Raw genomic sequence first — 20,505 nt, 5'->3', positions numbered from 1 at the left:
CCACTACCACTGCTACCCTTGGGATAGAGGGATCAATGCATTCAAGTGCCTACATTTTTTTGCATAGCTAACCAAAGTGTTGGTAGAGGCAGCAGTTGCTGTTCCTGAAGGGACAGCAAGGCAATTGTTCTGGGCTTCACAGACAATGTCTGGGGCTTTAAAACAAAGTTGTTTATGGAGGTATGACTGAAAATGATTCAGTAGCACATAATTCTCAGCAAAGGAGTTCTGTTTATTTTTGCCAATCCTTTTCTGCCCAAGAACCTTAAAGAAAAAATATGTATTTCTAAGGCTCAATTTTGGTTGATCACCCATGACTTATTGTCCACAAGCTTTGTCAGCAGCATCTGGGTACAAAGATGTAAAGTCTCTGTTCTTTTTTACCAAGGTGGTCTTCATTCTCAGTGGATGCCATCTCACTCTTCTTGAGCCTCTCAGTGAGTATAGGACTGGTTTGATGGCTAGAATATAGATATACAGGAACAACGGGTTCTCAGGGATGTGATATTAGGGTAGGTGGAGTTGTATGGGGAGTGTAGAGATATTATCAAATGGAAATTTAAAAACTGGGTAGTCCTGATAGTTCTGGAGATGAACCTGTTTGCTGAGGGAGGGATATCAGCTGTTTCTTTTGGTTTCCCTGTTTTTCTTTTTAGTAGTCTGTTGAAAGTAAAAAGAGAAAAAGGTCAGTTATTGTAAGTGAAGCCAAGTGCCAGGTTTCCTGTCCTTCCCAGACCATTTCAGGGTAGGAGGGTATTGGCCAGTTTCCAACAGGGTATAAACTGCACCCCACGAGGCGCCCATCCTCTGCCCTGGCGTCATACTTTCTCTCACTCTTGCTCTCTCCCCTCTGCCCTTCATTTAAGTAGTATTAACTATAAGAACCAAGGCTTCTTCACAGGAATTTTCCAGTAACATCTTTTCTGTGTCCCAAATATCCATTCTTTTTTTTTTTTTTTTTTTTTTTTTTGCCCTAAGTTCTGGAGTTATAGAAAGGAAAATGGATTTAAATTTTCAACAAAGATTTAGGGGTAGTTACTGATATCTTAAAAAAAACACTTCCTCTTCTACCACTTCCCTCCACTCTACTCTCTGCTCTCATCCTCACCCCTTGTCCCCAGAGCAGTGTCTGTCTCCTTGTTAGTGGCCCAGGCCAAGTCCAAGCCCCTCCATGTAGGTGTAACAACCCAAAGCTCCAAGGTAGCCAGGGATATAAAAGGTCATGTCCCTTTCAGAGCTGAGATGACATTATAATATTGACAGTTAACAATCTTGGAGACTGGGGTCCTAAGGAATACTGAGAATGAGTGGCCAGTAACTACAGCCTTTAAGCCCTCATAGCTTTTTTTTTGTATTGGGAGAAATGATATCTGCTTATTATAAAAAAAGAAAATTTCTTTTCTTTTTTTTTTTTTTTGAGACGGAGTCCCGCTCTGTCGCCAGGTTGGAGTGCAGTGGCGCTATCTCAGCTCACTGTAAACTCCGCCTCCCAGGTTCAAGCGATTCTTCTGCCTCAGCCTCCCCAGTAGCTGGGACTACAGGTGCCTGCCACCACGCCCGGCTAATTTTTGTATTTTTAGTAGAGACAGGGTTTCACCATGTTGGCCAGGATGGTCTTGATCTCTTGACCTCGTGATCTGCCTGCCTCAGCCTCCCAAAGTGCTGGGATTACAGGCATGAGCCACTACGCCCGGCCAAAAAAAGAAAATTTATAATAAAAAATCCAAAGGAAAGGCATTTAGGCCTTTTACATCTCACAATCACCTAGTATCTTTCAGTGATATTCCTCCAGGTATTTCTATATCTGTATATGTATCCTGCTATACGTGCTGTACTCTAACTTGCTATTTTCCCTAACAAAAATGCCAGGTTGTGGAAAACTTTCCATGTCAATAAATAGAAGTCCACATTAGCCTTTTTAATGTATGCATAGTATTCCACAGCATAGATGCATCCTAATTTATTTAGCCATTCTCCATTGTTGGACATATAGGCTGTTTCCCACTTTTAGTTATTGTACACAGTGCTGTGATTAAACATCCTTGAGGGTCGTTTTTTGGGTACTTGTGTAACTATCCTTGGAGACAGCTCAAGAATTGAGATTACTAGTTCATAGTGTATTCATGTTTTTAAAGTTCTTGAGATATATATGAGATATATATCTCATATATATATAAAGTTCTTGTACTTCCACCACTGGAATCATAAACTTTAAGATAACCCTATAGCCATCTAAAGATCTTGTGTCAGCCAGTGCTGGGGCATCATGCTGGACTACCAGAAGATGGTACCCAAGCACCCTTCCTGTACTTCTTCTATTTCTCTTCTCCTAATCACCAACCATAGAGTGAGGAAAGAATTTCAGGCTCAAAATTGGAATACTATTGTAGAAATTGTTAGGGAAGGCCTATGTAAATTTTCTTCTCTAACCACTGATCCAGCATTACCTTCAAAAATATTGTCATCAACGTATGGAGCTGGAGTCTATAAGTCACTCCTTCAATTGTAGTGAAACTTCGTAGTGTTCTGAACTCTAGTTCTCCTAGAACATTCACCTTCTTTCATGGGTTCATCTAAAGCAAATGTTACTGACATATTCTTTTTAGGGCGTAATCTTGTACCTTCTTTCTGTACAGCAAGAAGATGGGGGAGGGGATGGGGAAGTTAGTTGGTGTCCACGTGTTCAGGGATTGGTCACTGAGTATTAACATTTAAAGGGCCATTTACCTGTAGGATTGACTTTAGAGGCTTAGCTTCTGTTGGGCGTTGTTCTAGATGCTGTCTTTTCTCCTTTGACATTCCTGTTCTGGTGGATAAGCTGGGGGAAGATAGAAAGGATAAGAGTAGTAGAAACAGACACACTTCAAGCTTCTTTATCTAGTGCAGCTACTACCCCATCCCTGCCATATGCCTTTGGGCAATGTGACAACAGAGCAGGAGGATGTTTAGGCCTTTTGCTCCTCAAAACTCTGATCACCTCCTATTTTCTTCTTCTTTTTCCTCTTTTCAACATTTCCGTCCTCTCCCATCATTCCTCATTATTGGGAGGATTGTAGAACTAGACACTGAGAATCTGGAGTAGGTTCATGGCATTCATCCGTAGAATAATGCCAGTAGGCTCTTTAAGAGGCTTATGTTCATTTTCTCTTCCACATGGCAAATCAGAGATTAGAAACCCTGTTTTGGGGAGGCTGTAATGCTGATAGGTTGGCTTACCTTTATGAAAATCATTCCCCTCACATGACCACTCAAGTTATGCCAGGGGTGGGGTGTACCTAACAATGTTGGAGTGTTGGTGGGCACTGCCGTAGCCCCATTTGAGCCAATGATATCAAGAGACTTGCTCAGTGCCACCCAGAATCCAAGCACCTCCCAGAACTCCTCGCTTGTGAGAAAGACTGATCCCTGTTGCTTTTCTTATCAGTAAATCTCATGGAGGCATCTCAGTACCTGTGTGATGAGCATCTTTCTCCAGAGCCTGTGTTATTCTTGGAGATTGAGATGCTCGAGGTAGGTGGTAGTTGGCAGGTATTAATGACAGCTAATAGCCAGCGCAGTCCTTCAACTATGGGCTGATGGTTTCTTCTTTCAAGGTTTCTGATGGCTGAACATGGCTCCTGTGACAGAAGAGAAGGATGCAGACCTGGAGCCTGGGACCCCTGGGGCCCACAGAACCAGTCACTCTCATTCAAACAGTGGAGGAACACATAAGCTCTGCTATGCCTAGAGAGGCTCTGAGACTTCTAGGAGACACTCAGCATTCACATCTGAGAAAGCATAATAAAGCTGAGGTCCTTTAATAAAGTGGTTGTGGTGTCTGGGGTGTGTGACCTTGAGCAAGTCACATAGAGTCTCTGAGCCTTGGCTTTTTTATCCATAAAATGGGGATATTCATGTGTCCACTTTACAGAACTATTTTGAAGGCAGAATGCAATATTTGTTACCACCATCAAGTCAGGAATCACTATGGGTGTTGCCTGACAGCGAGAGACTTTGCCGCAAACCCAACATATGGGGCTGATTATAGAATGGGCCAAGGGCTGCATCTGCTGGGCTCCAGAGGAAGAGGGAAGGAAGGGGTTGACACTTACCACTCGGCATGGGCACTTATTCTCTTTCACTAGCTTCTTTAGAAGTAGATAGTCAATAATATCACAAGGCATGAGGGCTTTCTTCTTGTCTTGTTTGTTTGCTAAGCTAAAACAGAGCATATGAGAGAGGGAGGAAAAAAGAGTGCAAGAGTGAAACCAAAATAGAAGCAAAAGGCGAGAAAAGAAGGGAAAGAGGAGGAGAACAAATTCTACTATAACTGCTACATATCCAGGAATTAGGTTTAAAGACATACCTAATGAGATGAGCTAGACATTTTTCTAGCCAACTCCCAATGAAGGAAAGTATAGCACAAATCATTTGAATCCACGATAGTCCCCCCAGGGCTCATTTCTCACTTCCCCTACATTATGCTATCAAGCTTTAATTAGAATTGCTAACTGGGCTATGAACAGATTTGGAGTTTTTACATCCTTTCCCAAACTCTGTTCATGCTCTAGTTGGGGTTGCTAATGAGGAATGAAAGAGGCATAAAGGGAGTTGGGGGCGGGGATGAGAATTGACTGGCCACCTGCATTGTCACCCTGGAATAAGTGCTAGTTATGTAACTTTTGAGCAATCTGATCAGAGAGGAGGTCATTGGCATCGATTGTACAAGATAGGGGTTCTCTGCTATCATGAGGTTTCAGGATCAGAGACCGAAACCAGAAAAGATAATAAGCAAATCCAGGAAGGTAGTATTCAGGAAGAGTCAAGGGGTGGAGGTGGTGGATTCCGCTTTTCATTTCCTTTTGATGCTTCCCTTCAAAATTACCTTTGTACAGTTAGGTAACATGTCCCCCATGGCAGTGTGTGGTAGAAAGTAGCTCTTGAGAACAGACCCCAGAGAATTGGGCTGCTTTACCTCCCTGAGCCTAAGGGAACAGAAGGCCTAGCTGGGTGTGACAAAGGGACCACCCAACCCTTCATTTCTATACTTTTAAGGGTACAAATTGGGAAGCGGAAATAGGACATAAAGGCAGAATCTTACAGTAAGATGGGTTTCCCTGCCACTCTTTTATCAGACAGCAGATGTGTTAAGATGATCTTCACTTCCTGCATGCGTCTTATGTCACTGGAATCCAGGACGAAAACAAGCCCATGGGCCTGTGCATAGTAGTTTGGCCATGCTTCCCGGCCCTTCAGATCTCCATTCAGGTCGTAGATGGAAAGTTCATACTCATCTAACAAAAGTGTAGTCAGTTCCGATTTCATACAATGGTCTGTCTTACTGGGAAGTACTATGCATAGGGGAAAAGAGGAGAAGCAATCACTTAGATGGAAACTCCATACTCATCTAACAGCAGTAGAGTCAGTTCCGATTTCATACAGTTGTCTATCCTACTGGGAAGTACTATGCAGAGGGGAAGAGAGGAAAAGCAATCACAAAGTAGGGAAATATAGTTAGATCAAATAATTTGTTGAACCCTGACTAGAGCCTGCTCTGAGAAATCCCACTGAAGCATCCTGCCACCCTGCCCATACTTGGGTACTATCTTCCTAAATAATCGCTTTACCCATACTATCCTCTCCTGGCTCAGTAACCTTTAGTGCGTGTCCACTGCTTCCAGATATAATACAGACTCCTTCACCTCCTAACCTGCCAGACCTATCTCCTAGTGCTATAACCTGACGGGTGTCCACACTGTCCCTGGTACATACCAAATCTGTTCTTCCCTTGGCTCCTTTGCCCCTACTTCTCCCACTCTACATCAATGTCATGCTTTCTCTTGCCCTGGGATTTTACAAGATGTCATTCTCTCTGCTTAGAACACTTCTACTCTTTGCTCAGTTAATGCCTATTTTTTAAAATGTCAATTTTGATCTTGTTTATTCTAGAGTTTTCCCACACACCACCAGCCATCTGGATAAGGTACCTTTCTTCTGAGTTTACCATTGTCATAGCACATATTACAGTGTTGTAAATTCTATGGTTTATTTATCTGGGTTATAAACTGCAACAGGACGGGAACCCTTTCAATTTTATTGAAATTTATTCACCATTATATCCATGATGCCAAGCACATTCATTATTGAATTAATCTGATAAATGAATGAATGAACAGAAGGTCCTTCTCTCCCACCCTTCAATACCCAGCTCAAGTACTGTTTAGGAAGACTTCTCTGGCCTGTCCACTTCGCACTTCTCTCTCTCTTGTTGAGCACATGGTCTGTTGAGCTGGTCCTTCACCTCTTTTTGTGCTTACTTTGTCTCTCCAACTAAAACATAAGCTATATGAGGGAGGATGTTTGTATTACCATACACAAAGTAAGTGTTCAATAAATGTTTATGGTGATTGTTACTGTAGATGAAGGTATGAAGTTGTCTTCCACATATCTCTTCCAAGAAACCATGCTAGGCTTAGACACATTTTCCTTTGAAAAGCTATAGCCAGAACATAAAATCTCACAGGGAATTCCATACCTCATTCAGCTCCCATAGAAATGGAGTTGAAAACGGCAGTCTTGGCTGGGCACAGTGGCTCGCGCCTGTAATCCCAGCACTTTGGGAGGCTGAGGTGGGCGGATCACCTGAGGTTAGGAGTTCAAGACCAGCCTGGCCACCCTGGCAAAACCACATGTCTACTAACATACAAAAAAAAAAAAAAAAAAAAAACCCAGCCAGGTGTGGTGGCACACACCTGTAATCCCAGCTACTTGGGAGGCTGAGGCAGGAGAATCGCTTGAGCCCTGAAGAAAGAGGTTGCGGTGAGCTGAGATCACGCCACTGCACTCCAGCATGGGGGACAAGAGTGAAACTCCATCTCAAAAAAACAAACAAACAAACAAACAAAAACAAACAAAAATAATGAAAATGGAAAACGGCAGCATTTATATGCATTCCAGTCTGTTGAACTGACCATTCTAGCCTAGCTCTCTTCCCACATTAGTAGCAAAATGACTTTATATATTCTCTATACCCATACCTGGGAGCACTAAGACTAGAATTCATAACTTCTTATTTGTAGTCTTAGATCTGCATGTGACATTTTCCATAGGACTGCCAAAATGAGTCATTAATGTGAAAAGTTAGTAATATGCTTTTGGGTCTTTGGAAATGAGAATACATATATATATATGTGTATGTATATATTATTATTATGTTTAAATGTGATTTTCATAACATCTCTTCTGATTTCGTGTTAGGCAATGAACTTTTAAATTATAGCTTTCAGATAAAATAATTTTCAGCCACAACTTTGATGTGATATTTGCTATATCTGTATTAGACTACTCAAAAATAATAAGTGGGCCAGGGATGGTGGCTCACACCTGTAATCCCAGCACTTTGGGAGGCCGAGGCAGGCAGATCACCTGAGGTCAGGAGTTCAAGACCAGCCTGGCCAACATGGTGAAACCTTGTCTCCACTAAAAATACAAAAATTAGCCAGGCGTGGTGGCGGGCACCTGTAATCCCAGCTACTCGGGAGGCTGAAGCAGGAGAATCACTTGAACCCAGGAGGCAGAGGTTGCAGTGAGCTGAGATCTCACCATTGCACTTCAGCCTGGGCGACAGAGCAAGATGTCTGTCTCAAATTTAAAAAAAAAAAGTGACTAGGTTAAAACTCTAAAGGTAATATTAGAGTTTCCTTCATCAAGAAAAGCTTTATATATTTTTTTGCCCTGTCAGAGAAAAAAATTTTTTTCCTTAGTTTTCTTTTTCTTTTTACTTGAAACCTTACCAGTTCCTTCAGTTAGTGCATTCTATTGTTGGTGAACCCTAGATGCTGTGAGCAGTTGTTCCCTGACAATTTACATTTATCTTATTTCCTCTATTAAAGTATAAACACTCTAAGGACAGGTACTGAGTCTGATTCATCTCTGTATCCCTAGTGAAGTGTTTCAGAAAGCATGGTCCGGGCACCATATAATTGAGAATTATGCAGGGGTGATTGTTAAAGCCTAGTCCAGACCAAATGAATCAAAACCTCTAGGCTTGGAACACAAGTATTTGCATGTTTAATGAACTCCCTATGGTTAACAAAATCCTGAGGTGAGTCTTCTGCACTTTAAAGCTTGAGTACCACTACCCTAGAGAGCCATGAAACTCATGCCTGATTGTGTCTCAGCATCATCTGATGAGCTTGTTAAGATACAGATTCCATGCTACACACCTGTAATCCCAGCTACTTGGAAGACTGAGGTGGGAGGATCGCTTGAGCCTGGGCAATCAAGGCTGTAGTGAGCCATGATCACACCACTGTACCACTGCACCCCAGTCTGGGTGACAGAGTGAGACTCTCTCAAAAAAAAAAAAAAAAAAAAAGAAAAAAAAATGGAAACTGTAGATTCCATAGGCCCTTCCCAGACCAAAGTTTTTGAATCTCCAGGTCCCCTGTCAGTAGGGTTGAAAGCTCTCCAGGTGACTCTGGTTACGGTTACTGGTTCTCAGTATTCACTGTTCTCCATGATCACCTGTAGAGCATTGTATTTATTTATTTATTTATTTATTTATTTATTTATTTATTTATTTTTAAGCCTGGAGTGCAGTGGCACCATCTCGGCTCACTACACCCTTTGCCTCCCAGGTTCAAGCAATTCCCTTACCTCAGCCTCCTATGTAGCTGAGATTACAGCCCCCCGCCACCACACCCAGCCAATTTTTGTATTTTTAGTAGAGACGGGGTTTCACCATGTTGGTCAGGCTGGTCTCAAACTCCTGACCTTGGGTGATCCGCCCACCTCGGCCTCCCAAAGTGCTGGGATTACAGGCGTGAGCCACCACACCCAGCCATCCCCAGGCCTCGTTCTCTTAGGGTTTGAGTCCATAGATCTGGGGTGGGGCTGAAGCATCGTGACTTTTTTAAAAAGCTCCCCAGGTGATTGAAATATATAGCCAGGTTTGAAAGGCACTAGTCTAAATGTCCTCATTTAGGGCACCTGCTTGTGCCAGTGGTTGGGTTTCTTCTTGCCTTACATGACCATGCCAGACAAAAGAGTTTTAGTGAATGGTGTCAAAAATAATGACTTGGAGGAGGTGGCATAAGATGGCCAAATAGAATCCTTCAGTGATGGTCACCCCTGCAGGAACACCAAATTGAACAACTATCCACATGAAAGCACCTTCATAAGAACCAAAAATCAGGTGAGCGATCATAGTACCTGGTTATAACATCTGTATTTTTTTCTTTTTTTGAGACAGGGTCTCACTCTGTCGCCCGTGCTGGAGTGCAGTGGCTCAGTCTCAGCTCACTGCAGCCTTGACATCCTAGACTCAAGTGATCCTCCCACCTTAGCCTCCTGAGTCACTGGGATGATAGGCATGTGTCACCATACCTGGCTAATTTTTGTATTTTTTTTTTTTGTAGACAGTTTTAGCATGTTGCCCAGGCTGGTCTTGAACTCCTGGGCTCAAGCGATCTGCCTGCCCTGGCCTTCCAAAGTGCTGGGATTACAGGCATGAGCCCTCGCACCCCACCTTGGTTATAACATCATGTCAAGGAAAGAGGCACTGAAGAGGGTAGGAAAGACAGTCTTGAATCACCAGTACCACCCTTTCCTCATCCCCTGGCAGCACCACATGGCACAGAGAGAGAATCTGTGCTTGGAAGAGAGAGTGCAGTGATTGTAGGACTTTGGATTGGAACTCAGTGCTGCCCTGTCACAGCAGAAAACTACATAGGGCAGAATTTGCCTAGCACTTATGGAGGAAGCATTTAGACCAGCCCTAGCCAGAGGGAAATTGCCCATTCCAACAGTTGGAACCTGAGTTCCAGCAAGCCCTGCCACCATGGCCTGAAGTGCTCTGGGGTGCTAAATAAATTTGAAAGGCAGTCCAGGCCACAAGGACTGCAGTTCCTGGGCAAGTCCTGGTACTGTGATGGGCTTGGAGCCAAGGACTTAGGGGGCATGCAACCTAGTGAGTCACCAGCCAGAGTGACTAAGGGAAGTGCTTGTGTCACCCCTCCCCCTAGTGCCAGGCAGCACAGCTTGCAGCTCCAGGAGGAGAGGGAAGAGTAAAGAGAACATTGTCTTACAACTTGAATACCAGCTCAGCCACAGGAAAATAAAGTACCAAGCAGAGTCCTGAGGCCCCCATTTCAGGCCATGGCTCCCCGATGACAGTTCTAGACCCATCCTGGGCCAGAAGGGAACCCAGTGCCCAGAAGGGAAGGACCCAGTCTTGACAGGATTCACCACCACCTGACTAAAGAGCCCTTAGGCCTGAGTAAACATCCCAAGCAAGTGCCAGGCAGCAGTCACCATGGGCCTTGGGCAAGACCTGGTATTGTGCTGGCTTCAGGTGTGACCCAGCACATTTTCAGCAGTGGTGGCCATCAGGAGAGACTCCTGCTTGAGGAAAGGAGAGAGAAGAGTAAAAAGGACTTTGTCTTGCAACTTCAGTACTAACTCAGCCACAGTGAAATACAGCACCAAGCAGACTCCTAAAGTCCCTGATTCCAGGCCTTAGCTCCTGGAGGGCATTTCTAGACTCACCTTGGGCCAGAAAGGAAAACGCTGCCCTGAAGAGAGAGACCCAGGCCTGGCAGGACTCACTGCCTGCTAACTAAAGAGCTCAGGCCTTGAATAAACATTGGTGGTAGCCAGGCTATAGTCACTATGGGCTCGGGGCTGTGATGGCCAATTCTGCTTGAGGAAAGGAGAGAGGAATATAGAGAGGACTTTGTCTTGCAACCTGGGTACTTGCTCAGCCCCAGTAAAATAAAGCACCAAGCAGATTTCTAAAGCCCCTGACCCTAGGCCCTAGCTCCTGGTGGCATTTCTAGACCCACCCTGGGCCAGAAAGGAACCTGCTGCACTGAAGGAAAATACCCTTTCCTGGCAGGATTCATCAGCTACTGACTGAAGTGCCCTTGGACCTTGAATAAATATCAGGGATAACCAGGAAATAGTTGCCACAGGCCTTGGGTGAGACCCAGTACTGTTGGCTTCATGTGTGACTCAGCACAGTCTCAGTGGTGGTGGCCACAGGAGTGTTTGTATCACCCCTTCCCCAACTCCAGGCAGCTCAGCACAGAGAGAGAGAGAGACTCCATTTGCTTGGGAGAAGGTAAGGGAAAAGAACAAGAGACTTTGCCTGGTAAACCAGGGAATTCTCTCAGATCTTACCCAAGACCACCAAAATGGTACCTCTACAGCTTTACAAGAGTCACAGCATTACTAGGCTTAGGGTGTCCCCTAATGCATATACAGCTTCAGTGACCAAAGATTTGATCACAACACTCAATTCCCTTTGAGTCCTTCTCAAGAAGGATGGGTAAAAACAACCCCAGTCTGCATAGATTAAATACCTAACTTTTCAATGCCCAGACTTTGATGAACATCAATAAACATCAAGACCATCCAGGAAAAATGACCTCACCAAAAGAGCTAAATAAGGCACCAGTAACATATTATGGAGTGACAGAGATAAGTGACCTTTCAGACAGATAATTCAAAATAGTTTTGAGGAAGATCAATGAAATCCAAGATAACACAAAGAAGGAATTCAGAATCTATCGGATAAGTTTAACAAAGATTGAAATAAGAGAGAGTGGCATGATATACTTAAAGTATATCAAGGAAAAAAACTTTTATCCTAGAATATTATATCCAGCAAAATTATCCTTCAAACATGAAGGAGAAATAAAGTATTTCCCAGACAAACAAAAGCTGAGGGATTTTTGTCAACACCAGACCTCTCCTCCAAGAAATGCTGAAGGGAGTACTTCAACCTGAAAGAAAAGGAAGTTGATGAGCAATAAGAAATCACCTGAAGGTATAAAACCCACTGGTAACAGCAACTCACACAGACAAATACAGAGTATTGTTATAATACTGTAATTGTGGTGTGTAAACTACTCATAGCTTCAGTACAAAGAATAAAAGATGAACCTATCAAAAGTAACAACTACAGCAACTTTTAAAGACAGTATAATAAGATATAAATAGAAACAACAAAAAATTACAAAGCAGAGGGGATGAAGTTAAAGTGTACAATTAATATTGGTTTTCTCTTTGCTTGTTTTTGCAATCACATTTTTCATCAGTTTAAAATAATGGGGTCTCCAGGGGGCAGTGGGTGAATATTTTAAAAAATGGGTTATAAGATGTTATTTGCGGCCGAGCGCGGTGGCTCAAGCCTGTAATCCCAGCATTTTGGGAGGCCGAGACGGGCGGATCACGAGGTCAGGAGATCGAGACCATCCTGGCTAACATGGTGAAACCCCGTCTCTACTAAAAAATACAAAAAAAAAAAAAAAAAACAAACTAGCCGGGCGAGGTGGCGGGCGCCTGTAGTCCCAGCTACTCGGGAGGCTGAGGCAGGAAAATGGCGTAAACCCGGGAGGCGGAGCTTGCAGTGAGCGTCTCAAAGAAAAAAAAAAAAAAAAAAAAAGATGTTATTTGCAAGCCCCATGGTAACTTCAAATCAAAAAACCTACAACAGATAGACAAAAAATATAAAGCAATACATCAAAACATACTACGAGAGAAAATCACTTTCACAAAAAGGAAGACAGGAAGGAAGGAAGGAAAAGACCTCAAAATAACCAGAAAGCAAATAACAAAGTGTCAGTAGTAAGTCCTTATTAATAATAACATTGAATATAAATGGACTAAACTCTCCAATCAAAAGACATAGGGTGGCTGAGTGGATTAAAAAAAAACAACATGATCTGTTTCCTACAAGAAACACACTTCATCTATAAAGACACATATAAACTAAAAGGGATAGAAAATTATATTCTATACAAATAGAAACCCAAAAGAGCGGGAGTAGCTATACTTCAGACAAAACGGATTTCAAGACAAAAGCTATAAAAAGAGACCAAGAATGTCATATAATGATAAGGGGGTCAATTCAGCAAGTGTATATAACAATTATATGTGCACTGAACACTGGAGCACCCAGATATACAAAGCAAGTATTATTAGAGCTAAAGAGAGAGAGATAGGCCCCAATACAGTAATAATTGGAGATTTCAGCGCCCCACTTTCAGCATTGGACAGATTATCCAGATCAACAATGAAACACTGTACCTAATCTGCACTATACAGCAAATGGACCTCATAGATATTTACAGAACATTTCATCCAATGAATGCAGGATATACATTCTTCTCCTCAGCATATTGATCATTCTGGCAAGGCTGTGGAGAAAGAGGGACCCTCATACACTGTTGGTGAGAACATAAATTATGTTCCACTATGAAAGTTCCTCAAAAAACTAAACATAGAACTACCATGTGATGCAGCAATCCACCTGCTGTGTATATATCCAAAAGAAAGGAAATCAGTATGTCGAAGAGATATCTGGTGTCCCATGTTTATTGCAGCACTGTTCACAATAGCCCAGATTTGGAAGCAACCTAAGTGTCCATCAACAGATGAGTGGATGAAGAAAATGTGGTACTTATACACAATGGAGTACTTACTATTCAGCCATAAAAAAGAATAAAATATTGTCATTTGCAGCAACACGGACAGAACAAGTACATGATATTAACTTAAATAAGCCAGGCACAGAAAGATAAATTTCATATGTTCTCACTCATTTGTGGAAGCCCTAGAGTAAAATAATTGAACTCATGGAGATAAAGAGTAGAAGAACACAGCCGGGTGTGGTGGTTCATGCCTATAATCCTAGCACTTCGGGAGGCCAAAGCAGGCAGATCACCTGAGATCAGGAGTTCCAGACCAGCCTGGCCAACATGGTGAGACCTCGTCTCTAATAAAAATACAAAAATAAGCCAGGTGTGGTGGCACATGCCTGTAACCCTGGCTACTCGGGAGGCTGAGGTAGGAGAATTGCTTGAACTCAGGAGGTGGAGGTTGCAGTGAGCTGAGATTGTGCCACTGCACTCCAGTCTGAGCAATAGAGCGAGACTCTGTCTCAAAAAAAAAAAAAAAAGAGAGAGAGAGAGAGTAGGATAGTTACTAGAGGGTGGAAAGGGTAGTGAGGGGAGGGAATGGGACGGTTAATGGGTACAAAAATATAGTTAAGATCTAGTATTTGATAGCACAACAGAGTGACTATAGTCAGCAATAATTTGTTGTACATTTAGAATAACTGAGGGAGTACAACTGGAATGTTTGTAACAAATAAATGGTGAATGCTTGAGGTGATGGATATCCCATTTACCCTGATTTGATTATTACACATTGTATGCCTATATCAACGTATCTCACATATCTCATAAATATATACACCTACAATGTACCCATACAAATTTAACAAATTTTTAAAAATGTCTTGTGTGCCAAAATATTTTATAGCTGGTGTCTTCAAGTGTTCACAGTATTACTTGCAGACGGGCATTTCCTTCCTAGGCAATTATCTGTTCTTGGCAATCAGCTTAAAAACATTCGCAGCAGCTGGGCACAGTGGTTTAAGCCTGTAATCCCGCCACTTTGGGAGGCCGAGGCGGGTGGATCACCTGAGGTCAGGAGTTTGAGACCAGCCTGACCAACATGGTGAGACCCTGTCTCTACTAAATACAAAAAGTTAGCTGGGTGTGGTGGCACATGCCTGTAATCCCAGCTACTTGGAGGCTGAGGCAGGAGAATCCCTTGAATCCAGGAGGCTGAGGTTGCAGTGAGCCGAGATTGCTCCATTGCACTCCAGCCTGGGCAACAGGAGTGAAACTCCGTCTCAAAAAACAAACAACAACAACAACAAAACATTTGCAGGGACAAGGGAGGTAAATTATTCAATTTTGGGCACAGAGTAACCTACTAGATTGATTCTGATGGTCCTGCATAGACAGAGGTGGCCTGAGACATTCTTCAGAATGTGATATCAGTGCCCATTAAAAAATTATCTGTGAATGTAGTCACAACCAATAGATTTATGAATAATCCCCCAGATATTCACTGAGAACAAGGCAAGTTATGCAGTAACAAAATAAATAGATTTTAGGCAGTGTCCTCTAGGAATTAAAATAGGAAACAGACAGTATTCTCACAGGCAAAATAGCATACCGGTAATTGCAGGTGAGTGCTTCCAAAAGCTGGCTGGCCATCAGAAACCCCTGAGGAGTTCTTAAAATATGGATTCCTAGGGCCCACCCAGACAAAAGGGAATCCAGGGATGAGGTTGAGTTGGGGCTGTAGAAAATTATCCCCACTTTTTTCAATAATCTTGTGATTTTTGCTGGCTCCTGGATTTTTCCTGCTGCTATTTACCTTCTTAAACATTTCTGCCTATCAGATAATTGGGAGAAGCAAGGAGTTAAGTTTGTTTCCTACAAGGGGGGATACAAAGCTGAACCCATTGGCTAAAATGTGAGGCTTGGAGCTGCTAATGGGACAGAGGAAGTTGTTACAGAAAATGGCAACATGTCGTCGGGAGCAGTGGCTCACACCTATAATTCCAGCACTTCGGGAGGTTGAGGCAGGAGGATTGCTTGAGGCCAGGAGTTCCAGACCAGCCTGGCCAACATGGTGAAACCCTATCTCTACTAAAATCCAAAAAAAAATTAGCCAGGTGTGGTGGTGCATACCTGTAATCCCAGCTACTCGGGAGGTTGAGGCATGTGAATCGCTTGAACCTGGGAGGCGGGGGTTGCAGTGAACTGAGATTGCACCACTGCGCTCCAGCCTGGGCAACAGAGTGAGACTCCGTCTCGGAGGAAAAAAAAAAAAAAAAAAAAACAAAGAAAATGGCAACATGTTGTCTTAGGTGAATGGTGGAATAGGGGAGAACATCCATTCCATGAATATTTATTGAATACCTACCTGAAAATGCTAAAAGACCACAGGCTAAAGATACAGAGAGGAAAAAATCCATTATTTCTCTCAAGAGGCTCACAATTTAGGGGATGGACTTACAATTGCCTGATGATGTAATAAGTGCATGCCAGAGCGATGCATGGAAGAGTGGGAGCTGAGGCAGGAGGGCACTGATAGGGAAGGCTTTCCTGAGGTCAAGCTGGGCTGTGACTTGAGGCTTTTGATTTAGCAGGTAGATAATGGCAGAGGTAAAATGCTAGGTAGTGGGATAACATGTACAGAACTAGAAAAGGGGGATGGCAAGTCATTTGTTGTGGCTGTATCAGAGGGCATGTGCAGAGAGCATGGGAAATGAAGTTGGAGGAGGACTCAGGGACCAACTCATAGAAGGCTTTGTGTGCTGCTAAGAAACTTGAGTTTTATCTTGAAGATGATGGCATTGAACAGTTTTGAGCAGGGAAGTGCCATGATCAGACTTTTGTATTAAGTCCTTCTGGTAGCTATGTGGATTGAATACTGGGAGAACAACTGGAGATGACAAGATCAGCCAGAAGGCTCCTGCTGTAGTTCAAGGAAATTGATGAGCACTTCAGGTAGGTCAGTGGCAGAGGAGTCAGGTTAGCCTTTTTTTGGCATCAGGGATGCCAGGTTAGATAAAACTCAACCACATCATCATACTACTTCATTTATTCAGTAAACATGGATGGAGGGCATCCTGTGACAGACAGTGCTGGCTTCTTTGATTGGTCCTTAATAAGTAGTATAGTACCTTTCTGAAATTCTGTGTAACTGCTTCTTGAAATGTCAAGATACTGAACTAGAGACCTGGTATTAAACTTGCACATATCGGAACTGACAACATTTCTCAAGCTCCAACTCTCTATATTAGCTGTCACAGAATTTCATGTTATTAAACTTCTTTATCATCCCACACTTGTCTCTCTTATCTAGACCAAATTCCACTTTAATTGAGCCCTGAAACTAGACATCATTTCAAACATGCTATCCTTCATAATTAACTGCAATGATTTACATAATTTGAACTTATGCATACTGACCCTATGAAAGGACTTTCAATTAGGATAGCTTGTAAAGGGAGCAGGTGACAGACATTACATAAACAGGCTGTTTATGTAATGTGGGGAAGGGAGGGAGGGAGGGAGAGAGACAGTGTATATTGGAAGGTGTTTATGCGCAAAAAAAAAAAAAAAAAAAAAAAAGGGAAACTGAGGGCCATGAAGTAATGCTAGGAAGGAATGATTATTTCACTGGATTCTGGGGTCCATGGGAGACCCACACCAGTATCTAATGCTCTCAGTTCCTTACATTTTTGGAATGCCTTCACAAGAACAGTTTTGCCTGAGTTGTTCAAGCCAATGATAGGGATGGTCACATTCCTAGAAATGAAAAAGAAAAATGAGCCAAAGTCTTAAAACAGTTAGGTTTTAGGCTAAACAGAGAGTTATACTCTTCCTTAGTGTTTGGGATTCTGCCTGCAGTAATCTCAATGCATGTACCATAAAAGGCCCAGCCAAAGCAGTAGAAGGTGGTATGGGAGTCCCTCATCAAAGCCCCCAAGGATGCTTTTCTTCCCTGATTCGCTTAACCTTGTACAATTGGCCATCCCTCCTCAACCCTGCTCCCAATCTTACAAACAACTGCTTAATCACTTCAACTAACAATATATATTATGAAGATTTGTACCTTGAGGGACTATGGGCAGATTTGTGGGAGGAAATAGTGGAATAGGCCTAGGGAAATAATTGTAATATTACCTTCGTGTCTCTTCTGTTGTCTTTAGCCAAGAGCAGCAGGAGGTCAAAAGCCGGAACATGATTCATCTTAGTTCTTAAATATTAAGAGAAGAAAGAAAATAAGAAATAAGTTCCATTATAAACACTGAGCCTTTAGTCAGCTTATGACTAAACAGGTGCTGATAAACAGAAAGCCTGGGATTGTTAGAAGTCTATTACTTTATTCTATCCAACTGTGTCTATAAATGTCATAGAAGGAGGGACTGGTTATTCTCAATTGCAGTGACAAGTTCTGTGCTAATGAGTAGCTTTCTTCAAAATGGGGTGATTTCTTAGTATAGCAGCCTACACAGACATAATCAGATGTGGCCTATCCCTTCAGCCATAGTTCATCCTTGTTAAGAATATCTTTATTCAACCTTGTGGAGGTTGGGATGATGCCTAAGAGAAGAACCAACTTAGGCTTCCAGAAGGAACTATTGGGAGACCTGTTCCAAGTACCAATAATGTCTCTTCTTCAAAGATGTGGGCATTGGTGACCCGCTATTAGAGATTTTTTTACAATTTTTGGAGCTATCAGGGACCTTAGAGATAATCTATTCTAATGGATTTCAAACATTAATCCAGGTGTCCCATCCTCAAAGATTGCCAGGGAGCTGCATAAGCTTCCCAGGTGATGTCAATGCACAGCTGGATTTAGAAGTGAATGCCTAAGTAAAAAGGATAATTTAGGCAATCACTTCAAGGTTCATCCATGGAAAGCGGATTGTTTCCACTTTTTGGCTCTTATGAATAATGCTGCTATAAACATTTGTATATAAGTTTTTGTGTGGATATGTTTTCTCTTGGGTATATACCTAGGAGTATTACTGCTGGGTTATGTAATAAATCTATATTTAACCTCTTGAGGAACTGCCAGCCTGTTTTGCAAAATGGCTACAACATCTTACATTCCCACCAGTAATGCTTGTTTTTTTGTTTACAGCTATCCTAGTGGGTGTGAGGTAGGTTTTTATTTATATTTCCCTAGTGACTAATTACAGTTGACCATTGAACAACATGGGTTTGAACTGCATGAGTCTACTTATACCAGGCTTTTTTTTTTTTTTTCGACCGAATGAGGATATTTGTGAATGTGAAACCATGTATATGCAGGGCTAACTTTTCATATATATGGGTTTCATAGCGCCAACTGCAGGATTTGAGAATGCACAGATTTTGGTATATGAGGGGGTCCAGGAGCCCATTTCCCCCAAGTTTACTGAGGGACAACTATATGTTGAAGCCCAGAATTGGAGGAAGCCCTGGCTGGGTTAGCAAAGTACTTCAATTGATGCTTAGATGGGCCTTGCTTAGCTGTCTGATGAGCACAGTTTATGTGCTAGCTTATTAAGGGATAATTTATCAGGGTTCTGCAGAGTCATCCAGTCATTTACTGGTCTGGAGAGTTGCCATTCCAAAATACTCACATTTCATAGCATTTGTTATAGCACAGCTCACGCCCTAGGAGATCATTAGGTTTCCCATAAAGACGTCCTGGATAATGGCTCTGGCTTATGCCAGACAAAAGAGAAACCTTATATATGGCCTGTGATCAAAACCAGCCTTACTCCAGTTTTGCACATGAAGCTGATATGACCAGGAGCCTGAAACATCAGAGCCTAATTGTCTGGGTTCTATGATAGCCATCTCCCTTGGAGAAGAGGCCAGTAACTGCTTCATGTCTGTTTCCTAATAATTGGCAGAGCCTTCTAACTTGATGTCAGGCTCTCTGTGTTTGTCAGTGCCACCAAGAAGTGTCAAATTGGCATCACACAAGTTCTTCCTTTATAAGGAAGGGTAGGTAGGATAACCCAACTGGGAAAATGATTGAATTAGGGATGACTGGTCTGATCCTTTCTTTCTAGTGCCTCTTCTGGGTAACCTGAAGTGAAATCACCTCAACTAAACCTATCATTTCCAAATTTCTTTTCTTATCTGTAAAATGAAGATAGTGACATATTTTGCTTACCATGAGGTGGTTATTTATCTGATAAGTTGATTCTTTTTGGATGGAAGACATAAGATATGCAGAGTAATAGGAAGATGCATTGAGCTTTCTAGCCTTCTTGTCAGATTAACACAGCTCAGGTTGTCCACTTATAAAAGCTATGGCAATGTCCTAATAATGGTTGTCAAGGTACTGACATGTCTATGGCAACAACTACCTGGTTCATAGCAACCAAACTTATATCTCCTTACCTTGTATGATTTTAGATAATTACTAAAGGAACTTTTAGTCATCATTGTTTTTATTCATTTTACAAAATATTTATATAGAATTTACTGTGTGCCAGGGCTCATTAAAGCACTTTATACACATTAATTCATTTAATCCTTACTACAACATGGCAAAGTAGGGGCTATCATTCCTACTTTTCAGAGATGAAGTTGTTCACAAAGGGGTTACATAACTTGCCAAAGGTTACCTAGCTAATAAATAGTAAAGCCAGAATTCAAACCTAGGCATTCTGGCTTCAGAGTTGTATTAGGTCAAAGGTCTTGCAGACCTCAGGTACCAGAGAAACTGCCTCTGCTCTGGGTATCTCTTCTAGCCAAACTGTATCATACTTAGTGAACTTTTTATAAAACACTTTATTTTTCAGAATCGTTTTAGGCATACAGAAAAATTGCTAAGACAGTACAGTGAGTAACTATCCCCAACACCCAGTTTCCCTCATTGTTAACATCTTGTGATACTGCATTTGTTACAATTAATGAGCCAGTATTAATACATTGTTATTGACTAAAGTCCATACTTCATTCAGATTTCCTTAGTTTTTAACTTGAGCTTCTCAGATTTTGTTTTGTTTTGTTTTTTAGAGACAAGGTCTGGCTCTGTGGCCCAGGCTAGAGTGCAGTAGTGTGATCATAGCTAACTGCAGCCTCAAACTCCTGGGCTCAAGCAATCCTCCTGCTTCAGCTGCCCAAGTACCTAGGACTGCAGGCA

General features: G+C 42.2%; 1 protein-coding gene across 2 annotated transcripts; it reads right to left on the bottom strand.

The window, feature by feature from the left end:
• Positions 1 to 211: 211 nt before the first annotated feature.
• Positions 212 to 19,629, bottom strand: ARL13A (ADP ribosylation factor like GTPase 13A). 2 transcript variants are annotated; one of them, XR_003117625.1, is made up of 9 exons: positions 19,528 to 19,629; positions 17,538 to 17,610; positions 17,089 to 17,159; positions 5,081 to 5,330; positions 4,092 to 4,197; positions 3,451 to 3,617; positions 2,728 to 2,818; positions 2,448 to 2,628; positions 212 to 461 (listed from the first exon to the last, which is right to left on the bottom strand). XR_003117625.1 is itself a non-coding variant. In XM_025373351.1 (8 exons), the coding sequence occupies exons 2-8, from the start codon at positions 17,594 to 17,596 to the stop codon at positions 435 to 437; spliced, it is 771 nt and encodes a 256-aa protein (XP_025229136.1). In that variant the 5' UTR covers positions 17,597 to 17,610; positions 19,528 to 19,629; the 3' UTR covers positions 212 to 434. The 2 variants fall into 2 exon arrangements, 1 of the variants encoding a protein (XP_025229136.1); XM_025373351.1 differs by lacking the exon at positions 2,448 to 2,628.
• Between the last annotated feature and the right edge of the window lie 876 nt (positions 19,630 to 20,505).

This window comes from Theropithecus gelada, chromosome X (genome assembly GCF_003255815.1).
Source record: "Theropithecus gelada isolate Dixy chromosome X, Tgel_1.0, whole genome shotgun sequence".
Lineage (NCBI taxonomy): Eukaryota > Metazoa > Chordata > Mammalia > Primates > Cercopithecidae > Theropithecus > Theropithecus gelada.
The sequence above is the reverse complement of the archived record's forward strand: the minus strand, read 5'-3'. Positions and strand labels throughout refer to the sequence as shown.

Excerpts from the sequence above, each read along its gene's own strand:
- ARL13A (XM_025373351.1), bottom strand. The coding sequence starts at position 17,596 with ATGTTCCGGCTTTTGACCTCCTGCTGCTCTTGGCTAAAGACAACAGAA. Across the intron at positions 4,198-5,080 it reads GCAGGGAAACCCATCTTACT|CTTAGCAAACAAACAAGACA; the intron begins GTAAGATTCTGC and ends GCTCTGTTTTAG. Across the intron at positions 3,618-4,091 it reads ATAAGTGCCCATGCCGAGTG|GAGCCATGTTCAGCCATCAG; the intron begins GTAAGTGTCAAC and ends CTTCTGTCACAG.